Source organism: Charadrius vociferus, unplaced genomic scaffold (assembly GCF_000708025.1).
Source record: "Charadrius vociferus isolate BGI_N301 unplaced genomic scaffold, ASM70802v2 scaffold110, whole genome shotgun sequence".
NCBI lineage: Eukaryota > Metazoa > Chordata > Aves > Charadriiformes > Charadriidae > Charadrius > Charadrius vociferus.
This window is the reverse complement of record NW_009646761.1, coordinates 351318-361535: the sequence shown is the minus strand read 5'-3', so window position 1 is coordinate 361535 and position 10218 is coordinate 351318. Positions and strand designations below refer to the sequence as shown.

Below are 10218 nucleotides of genomic sequence, written 5' to 3'. Positions count from 1 at the left end.
TCATTTGTCCAGGATTTAACAGCTTCCATCTTGGGTCTTATGACCAGATGCAAATTAGGGAGACTCTATCCAGGACCATGGTCATTTAGGCAATGGTTATTAAAGCAATGTATCCTTGAAGAATCTGAGAGTACAATTGCCATCACAAATAACATCCGTGTCCTTCTCTAGGCCTATCACACAAACTCACGTGCCTCCCACAAATACAGGCATATGAGAGAGGTTGTCTCCCCCATCCTGCAAACCTGTTAAGAAATGGACAACTGGATATGTAAAAAATTCTCTTCTTTGATTTTTGTGCTCACCAGTCATTAAAGGGTTACTTTTCAGAGCAGCACAAAACAAGAAGAGCTGGTTGACCAAACATTTTTTTTTCTTACAAAGAAGTGTCAACCCTGAGCTTGTAATTAAGAAGTTAAAATCTGTGATTTATATATATTTATATATAAAAATAGATGATCGTACTAAGACTAAAAAAGTGAAAGAAATCTCCATGTCAGTACTATATATTTGTTTGTTCTGAAATTTTGTAGAAGAAATCCTTGTGATACTGAAATTAACTGATATGAAAGATGTAGTTAGATGTGAAACACACTATTGATCCGGTCGCTGTTAGTCCATTAGAGAATTGCCGTCTTGGTAGGATAATGAACATAGTAGCAGAAAGTCCTAATCGATGTCAGAACAGTGACAAAAGGAAAGAGATTATATCACAAGAGATTATTTTCTGTCCAAACCCTTGAGGGGAGATTTGTCAGGAACGTTGTTTAGCATTACCACCACGGCTGATGGTGAGCTAAGTGGAAATCTGTGCCAATTGTATAACATGGATAAATACTAAAAGAAGCAAGGTGAAATCATGCCACTACTCATTTTTTTAATGGCCATTAAGATTTAAATCCTAAACGACTGTAACATGATATTCTGAAGCTAGTGGAGTTACTAACATACTAAAAGATAAACTTATTTTTCAGCTTCTCTGCTTTCATACCAATCTGATGTGGTTGGCAGATGGAGTGCGTGACATTCACTGTTGAGACATACTTTTGTGTTGGAAAAAAAAATCCAGACTTCCTCCCTATAGCAATGATCATGCTGATGACCTGAATCATCCTACACAGTTCCTAAAGGAAACCTGGCTGTCAGTGAAGAACGGTTGCATTTTTTTTGTTGTTCCTTTCTTGTCTTTTTTTGTTTCGTTGATATTCTGTTGAAATGCAGCAGCCTTGAGTCAGGCCTGATTCAGAAAGAAAACTGTTTTCTTGGTTTCTCCCCCCTTCTTTTTTCTCGTTAAGGAAAACACACACTGTAAGATCCTTTTACTTTTGCAGCATAAAAGGAAATGAAGCTCAGAAAGTCTCCTGTAATAAAGGTTTGAGAAAGAATTCTCTCAAGAGTGGGTATCGTCTTCAGAGATATCTGAAAAAAGGAAGCAGTTCAGTCTGGCACCTGGTACTCTTTGGGAAAACAAAAAAGGGAAGCAGGTTGCAGTACTGCTCTCTTCTCATAGAAAACTGCAAGTGTTTGTGGCATGGTCCATTGTCCAAGAGTATAAGAAAAGAAGCAAGTTGGTTGCTTCTGTAGCTAAAACACAGTTTCTCTGACCAGATCCAGGATTATCTCCACTGTCTCTGCAGTAAGAGACTGATGAAGACGACAAGCAACGTATGCAGTGACCGGTCAGGCTGTGTGGCTGAAGCCTCCACCTCCCTCCTGTCAGAGTCGACTGGTGGCGCTTCGGTGGTGATGAAATCAAACTCAGTGGGACAGATGTCATCTGTACAGCCGCTTCCACTGCCCGAGCCGCTGGTTTCATCACCTGTCACAAGGGAGCAAGGGAAAAAAACATGAGGGCCACAGGTTACAGCGTTCGTCCCTTTTCTCTGGTCCCGTTCCGCCCAGCACCCTGGTGGGGATGAGCACCTTGGGAATGGGAAAGTGTTGGTGATGCTAACTCTCATTCAGTAAATGTAGAAGAAATAACAGTAAAGCATCCAAATGAAAGCCACTGTGGCTTAATTAGGTGCTCAAATGCCTTTATGAAAAAGGAGTAGACTGCTGGCACTATGGAAAGCCCTCAGTGTCTCGATGCATTTGACATGAAGATAAGCAAGAGAAGCAAAAGAAACATATAACTGGAATTTCATGGGACAGAAAAAGATTGGTTTTTATGTTGTCCGCAGCACAGAGCACAAAACCCAAGGAAAGACATTGCAATAGAACTGAATTATAAATGTGTTCCAAAAATATACTTATTTAATGACAGGTAAAGGTTTCTTACTTGTGTCCTGGAAGTTGACGTCATTTCCATTGTACGCGTTCTTCAGTTTGTTAGTCATGACACGTAAGGCCATGATTTGTTGTCGAATGTAGGTGTCTGGCCTTGTAATGTCCACATCTACTTCTGGATTGTTTATCTGGTTAGTCAAGCCATCATTCATAATCTCAGGCAAGTATCTACACATCAAGATGAATGATTAGTCCAAAATACGATAAGTTTCAGAAATAAAAGGCTGGACAGTAAATGCTGTGCTAAACAATCTGACGCTGATAACAATTACACAGTTCTTAAACAGCTCCAGTGAAACCATTTTAAAAATATTGTCTTTAATTTTGCAGACTCTAAAGGCCTTTTTTTTAGTAGTTCAGCTGCATGGAGAGCAGAAAGGATTTAAGCTCTCCAACCTCCTAACTATCCACATGCTCGCCAGCAAGTGAAGAGGTTCATCAGCCAGCAGTAAGTCACTGCATGTTCAGATCCTCTACTGATATGTATGGCTGCACACTAAATGAAGCATCCAACAGTGCATTCTTCTGATTTTATTTCTTTCTGCTTAAAAATTAACTCCTTTGTTACATATAGCATATTTGTTGTTTTGAGATAGTTTAGAAGGCTATCTCGAGGTGTTATAGCTCTCCTTGTTTAAAGGAAGCACAATTAACTTTCTTCTCCAGTTCTTCCTTGCATTGCTTTTTTGACCACCAAGAACAACACCTCCAGTCTATCCAACACCCAGGCCCATGAATGGTATTGTGAGTTTACCAGACTCCAACATTCTCTTCGATTTGGTCCTTATTCCTTATAAACAGGCTACACTTACATCTTCCATTTGCTTTGTGCAAATTTGGTGTGGCATTTCCTATCCATCCACACATCTGAATTTTTTATTCAGGCTCTTAGCTTATCATTTCTTGATTACTGCAGCATCCCCTTCTCTGACCTTGGCAAATGCAGTCTTAGGCTGCTCACAGGCAGTGAGTGTGCTTTTGCAGGTATCTCTCCCCTGCAAAAATCAGCCCATGCCTCCAATCACCCTACGGTAAAAGTCTTCATCATCTTTTGTTAAATCTGCACACTTTGTCCCCTGCTGCTCTTTGCTCTCGGGAAGTTCTCCTTATAGGCATCTGCAAAACTACCTTCTTTCCTACTTTGAATATCTGTTAAAAATTATCTGTGAGTTTTACAGCTGCTAGGCTGATAAAGGGCTGACATTATTTCTCTGTGCTGGCATGGTATCCTGAGAAAATAGTGTATCACTGCTTCTCTGTTCTCCCTTGTCTGTCTTTATTTACCTACCATATTTGTCTCATATTTAGACTGCAAGGGATTTGGGGCAGATCTACCCTTTGTTGATGTTCTTTATCATGATGTGATCTATTTTGTAATTAGTTTGCATACCAGGCTACCGATGCTTGTGGGGCTCCTTGTGTGGGTATGTGCTCAGCCGGTAACGATAGCACAGTCTAGCTTACTAGTGGCAAACTTTCATGATGCCTGGTACCAAATACAGTTTAAGAGTAATTTACTTTACTCTCCTTTGTGCCAGACCAATTCTCTACCAACATTCAAATGTGGCTCTGGTGCCAGTTTTATGTTCATATTGGTCTGGAAAATAAATATATTCCTTAAAAATAAATCTGAAAGCAAGGGAGAAGGAAGGACTTTCTCTGCTGAAGTCATGATTAAGGGAAAATAGATTTTGTACTGCTTCTGGAGTTTCACAAAATGATGACTGCTTTGCTGCACGAAGGAAGGGTTCAGTCTCATCATAATAGGTACTCGCTTTGCAAGATGAGACTCATTTGTCATCAGTGGCCTTTGAAAGCTTACATGAGAATAATCCTGGGGGAGTGTGAACACATAAGAACAAAAACATGACTGCCAAAAATACCCAGCCTCAAACCGCATGTCCTGTTGTTTCACTAGAACCATAACAAGAAATAACAATGCTGTAGGGATCCCATCCAGACTCCTGTGGTACAGGCTTAACTATGGTGAGAACACCGAGTCACCCCCCATATGACGGAGGACTGCAGACTGCAGTGTTATGAATCACCAAAGATAGCAATTGGAAATAATTCTGCAGAGCTGCCTGGAGGCAGCAGGATGGAGACCTTGGCACACAGGGAAGCTCTGGGCTGCAAAGGAACAGCACCTCCATCTGTCACACGTCTCTACAAATGAAATGGCTGCTGTAGATAAATTACTCAGCCTGGAAGTAAATCAGGGATTTCAAGGTGCAGTTGATTAAAAAAAGTAAGACTGTAAGAATTGCCCTGCTGGCTCAGAGAGGATGTCCATCTTGCTTGGTATCTTGTCCATGACAATGGCCATAGAAGTGATCTGAAATTGCTGAGCATTCATGCGGATTGCTTTCCTTGTTTATGAAGGGTTAGCTGCTCTTTATTGCAAGCCATCCGTGAGAAGCTGTGGCTAGCTCTGAACGGCAGCTCACAGGTTTTCTTTGACTGATTTACGTTTGATTTCATCTTGTCTTATCGTCAATAATAAAAGAAGAATGTACTGACTTCTCAGTAAGCTTTTCATACAGAGAGAATAGGAGTTAGTTTGGAGATTTAAAGCAGTTAGAGAGTGCTCTGGTGTGTGCTTTTTACCAAAGTCCATATTCTGCACTGATCACAGTGCAGATCTGGTGTCCTTCTGAAGACTATCTAACTTTAAAAGAGACAGCCCATTCAGTCGTAGGAAGTGACTCAGTCAATCTGTCACACGTACCCTAGTACCTGTTTCAGGATCTGGTGATCCCCAAAGCATTCCTGGCCTGGAGGGGTTAACTTCTCAGGAGAAAGGCCCGGTGCACCTCACCTGGATGCATAAGGGAGCCCTGCGGGATGTGGGTCACAAGAAATCCACTAATCTATGATTGCCTAAAGGTTAGGTGGATACTTAAATTCCCAGGCAAATGAGCCTCCTGGCATCTAGGGCATAAAAGCAAAAGAATTAGAGTGGCTGAGGCTTCACCTTTAGGCTTATATAGATGCCAAAACTTGTAAGTCTAAATGCAAGTGTCTGCATATGAGCAGAGTCCCACTCTCGCCAGATCTACTTGACACAAGATCTAGTCAAAACTAGTCAGGAGTTTATTTGTCAGTGGAACAGAGACAGCTGTTGTAGTCCCACGTGCCTTTGGCCAGATGACTACTTCATTAGATTTCATCTGCTGGGATTTAGTTGCACAAACACAGACATCTGGTGCCATTTGAATGCTCTTGGTTATTCCTCCTCCTTACTAGCCCTGAAAGGTGTGGCTTTCCCATAGGTCCTGCATCATATCTGCGGGCTTGAGGTGGAGATCTTGTATATCTGGGGTATCTAAAATTATATTAGGTGTCTTTCTATACGCAGCGGAACGAAGTCTTGAGTGCCACTTTAGCCACCAAAGGACACAATGCTTGGTGTCCTGCTGCCACTCCAGTAAGGTTTGAATACCCTGTACGTCCAGTATCTTATTTGCCAGCTCCATGAAGATGTCTTGACTATTCAGACCATCTCACGTATCAGTAGATAAGTGTGTTTAGGCAGTTGAAAAGTGCCTCACTGACTACACTGACAGGATATTGGGGCTCCTTTCAGGCACCTTAACACTGGTGGTTTTTAAAATGCTCTAGTAGTTCTTGCCCAGGCTCTGGTCTGCCAGATGGGAGGTAGTGTTCTGTGTCACACTCATCTAAGACATGCCAGAGAGTCTCAAATGACACTACTGTCACTTGGGCAACACAAATGACTCCTTATTGTCTCACCCACAGGCATCTATATTTAAATGCATGAATTTACGTGTCTGGATGTGAAGCTGGATTCCGCCCTCATTACTGAACTAGCTCACCTGCTTCCTCAGGGAGGGGAAAAGAAAAAGGCAGAAAAGCCTATATTGAATGTAAATATCTTTGAATTGTTTTCCTTTCTTGAAAGGACAGGTACAGATACGGGAACATGCAGCCCAAGGTGTTTCATGAGTGACAACCTCTGAGAGACAGCCCAGCACATGTTCTGACAAAAGCTTTTTGATGTGTGGGAGGTAGGGTTAAATCACACTGAATAGGAAGCCACGTCTTGGGACAGCTTTTTGACAGAAGATTTGTTGCTGGCTAGGCAAAGTTGTTGAACACAGCTGCTTTTCCTGCAGTTCTGTAAGTGGAGACACCCCTGTGAATTTTAAGCTTTGCTGCTGCTTCTGCTCACATTAATGATCTCTTTGTACACCCGGCCATTACAAGAACTCTGTGCCCATTATAAATGAAAAGAAGAGAAGTGCCAACCTGAATCAGTGTCTCTTCTTTGCATTCTCCCAGCAAAAAATAAAATCAGCGTTCTTAGCCCTCTGAGTATAGGGAAGCTGAACAACACTGTTTGTTTTCTGCTGTTTGCTCCTTGCTCAGCTATGTCAGGATTTTAGTGTAATTTACATTGTTTTCTAAAATATTAATGCTTTCTGTTCCTCTTAGCCTTTCCCCAATTCTTGCTTGTGTCACCAGACAACACAAAGATGTGTTTTGGCACATCATAGCCAAGCACCACACAGCCTATTTAAAACCACTTTTTTTTTTTTTTTTTTTTAATATCCAGTTAATGTTCCAGCGTGTCTTATTTTTTTTTTTTTTTTTTTTTTTTTGTAAGGCTAAAAATGACTGATGAATCTTTCAGGTCATTGATATAAAGGCCGTAGCTATGAAAAAACAACAAAAAAGGAGGAATCTTCTGTTTTTTTTAAAAGACATCTCCCTTAAAGGGCAGCATTCACCATATTTTGCTGCCGCAGCAGCTGCTTACAGTACGACTGGAGCATCCCACCTAGGTAGTCCTGGAGTTTTTCCAGGTGCACAGAATTGTAGGCAATAGGGTACAAAATACAGCACAGGCTTACTCAGGCTGGGCTGGGGGTAGGCAGTCACATCTGGTTCAGAAAGATAAGTGCAGTGGAAAATTGGCTTGTTTGGCTAACTAGATCACCTCATCTGATTCTGTTTGCTCAGGAGGTAATCCCCATAGGATATTTTCAGGTTTTCTCTTTTTTTGCTCCATCTTGGAAAAAAGTTTGAGGAGACAGAAGGAGAAGGAGAAAATAGCTCACTTGCCAGTTTGTTGGAAGGAAGAAGCTGAAAAAATAAACTGGAAACATCAATTAAGAATAGGCAGCTTTTGCACTTACCATGAAGTGGTTTATTCACACTTTCACTAGTGGTGCTAAATGGTTATCTTTGCCTACCTCCAGGTAAAGGACATTCAACTCACTCTCATTGCAAGCCTTGCTGGTTACTGTTCTCACTTCAGTAAAAGTTACTTATTCAAAGCCTAATACCTTGCATTTGGTTTAAATCCTAAAGCCTGAATTCCACCATTCCTGGGAAAATTCCTTAATTTCTGGAGAACATCTATTAATGAAGAAGTTATAAGCTGTCATGTAGTGAAAGAACTAAACTTTTAATTTTGGTCTTAATGGTGTTTTTTAGATCCTAAATATATTTAAAAAATCTGTCTCTGCATTTGGCAGAAGACATCAATTCTTTAAACATAAAATTATATTCAAGTTCTTTCGTGAATACAGATATGATGGGGAAATCCTGTTAGGCATCTCTCTAAAAGGCACTTTGTCTGAAGTAGCTATTATTTTTTTTTTAAAATAAGGGTTTTTTTTAAAAAATAGATTCATCCACCTAATAAATGTTTTCCCATTTCCACAGCACTTGCTTTCTACCTGATGTGGCTAGATTAAAACCATTCTTCGTACAGGATCAGCAACAATCCAAGTGCACCCTTCCAGAACGCCAAATGGATGACTCTGTTACCCCGTGATTATTTGCGAATTGGTAACCTTCATTTGGTGACCTGATGTCACTGTAAATTAATCATGGTAGCCAAGTGGTATCTCGGGAGTGTAATAACCACAAGTGACCTTGGTGTAATACCTCTCTCAGGAGAAGGCCTAGCTTTCATTTTCTGTGATCTCAGGTTTGTCACTCTTTTCCTCTGTAAAAGCAGCATCAAAAAGTGATGTGTAAAATGAAACATGGGGCATAATATCTATCTGGCAATTCGAAGTTTCTAATTCTTTATGCCACCACAAGGTTTGATAAAAAACCAGCAACAACCTCCTTTAACAAAAGTAGCCAACACCACGTTGTTTTCTTACTTGTAGTATTAATGTCTAGGATAACAGAAGATGGCTAAATTTCCTTTTTTCTATAATGGGCTGTTGTCATAGCCTCTGGAATTCAAAATGCAACTCTTCATATAGCACAGGCATGCTTATGATGGGTGACACAGTGAACACAAATAGATATATGCATATTGGCCAGGTTTTGCCACCCTTGTTCTTGTGAACTACCGTTTGATATCAGATACTAATCAGTATGATCAAGGAAACATTTATGGTTTTTCTTTATGTTGCAGTAAATGTCCTTTTTTACCAGCCAAGTGGTGATTTTGCATCCAAAACTAGTTATTTTCAATAGTATTTTCAATATTATTTCATATACGGGCCATGGCATTCTATGGTTTCTCTCTGTTTTATTACTATTCTCTTCACCTGAAGCATTTATTGAATTCTGTTATTAAGACTATGACTATACGTTTCCTCTGTGAATGGATATGAAATAGAAACTGGACAGAGGAGCAGTCTCTGGGCCTGCTGAAACTGTATTTTCAGGTGATGCTTTGAAGCTATGATTCCACATCCAGTGAAACATCTGTGTTAAATTGATCAAGGAGATGATCAGCAGAGGATAGCTTTTCTCAAAAGCTCCAGAACATTAATCTCAGAAGGCATCCAGAAAATAACCAGGCTTCTCATAAGATAAATACTGCAAAAGGAGGGTGAAAAACCACACGCATAAAATGCACCTCCATAACTCCCAACAGACGCGGAAGCTGTGCCAGGCCCTTCAGTACAGGAGCAGAAGAGAGCTGAAAAGTATCGGCCACATGTGGCACAAGCACTAGCATTGGTCACGGAAGCCAGGAAGGATATTAGCAGGTTTGAATGCTCTTTTGTAGAAAGAGTAGCGCATGTCTCTTATTATCTGCATGTATCCTGATGTGACGCATGGCATCCAGCTGGGACGCCTGGAAACTCCCTTTAACTGCTGCAGCAAACTGGCCTGGGGTCATATCTTACAAAGCCCACCGACAAGAAAAGCTATAATAGAGGAAGATAAAAACACGTTTATATTTCTCTCTTCACACTGTTCCTTTGTGACGAGCCCTGTAATAGCCAGACGCTCCTCCTAGCTGTCTTTCTCAGGGTTCCCAGGGGCTTTCTCTGGATCAGGGGCTTAGGAACTGAGCAGTGACTCCTGCTTTTGGACAGATCTGTTTGTGTGCATCACAAAGTGTGTTCAATAGGCTAGCAGCATCCCAAACAGCCCTCTGCTCTCACCTGTAAAATGAATTCTTTTGAGCATTATGTGGCAAGGCTGGGAAAAAGGGCGTGCGTTCGGTGCTAAACCTCCCCCTGTAAAGTGTGCTCCTTACAAACGTGGTTAGATGACAGGGCAGGTGCGACCTGTCTGTGTATCTGTCCATCCACTCATCCATCCATCCATATAGAACGGCATTTTTCGGAACGGTGAGTTTTTTCCTATGTTGTCTTATTTTCACTGAGTTTTTATATTTTATGTGGTTGTCTTGCCTTTTTTTTTTCCTTGTTTGTATTTTTGTTTGGCATTTTTTCTTTTTTTTTCTTCCTTTTTTTTTTTTTTTTGTTGGCTCATTTTTGTATTCTGCCTTCGTTTTTATCATCAGGTAAAAGATTCTGGTCTCAGAGTGCCAGGGAGTGCCAGAGTGCCAGATTCAGCACTCACCAGACACTCAAACCTCCCAACTCCTCCTGTCTCCCCAAAAAAACAGGCTATCACTGCAGACCTGAAACCTGACTGCCCCTGGCATGGTCCTTGAGCCAATTCCTCTCTCTTTTTCTCAGC

At 41.0% G+C, this 10218-nt stretch overlaps 1 protein-coding gene across 1 annotated transcript in view; it reads right to left on the bottom strand.

The window, feature by feature from the left end:
- Nucleotides 1–1616: 1616 nt before the first annotated feature.
- Nucleotides 1617–10218, bottom strand: part of GPC6 (glypican 6) — a 353913-nt gene continuing 345311 nt past the window's right edge. Inside the window, exons 8-9 of the mRNA XM_009891883.1 lie at nucleotides 2282–2457; nucleotides 1617–1819 (exon numbers count right to left, since the gene is read on the bottom strand). Of these exons, the coding sequence (XP_009890185.1) occupies nucleotides 1617–1819; nucleotides 2282–2457 (379 nt within the window). The remainder of the gene's footprint in view (nucleotides 1820–2281; nucleotides 2458–10218) is intronic.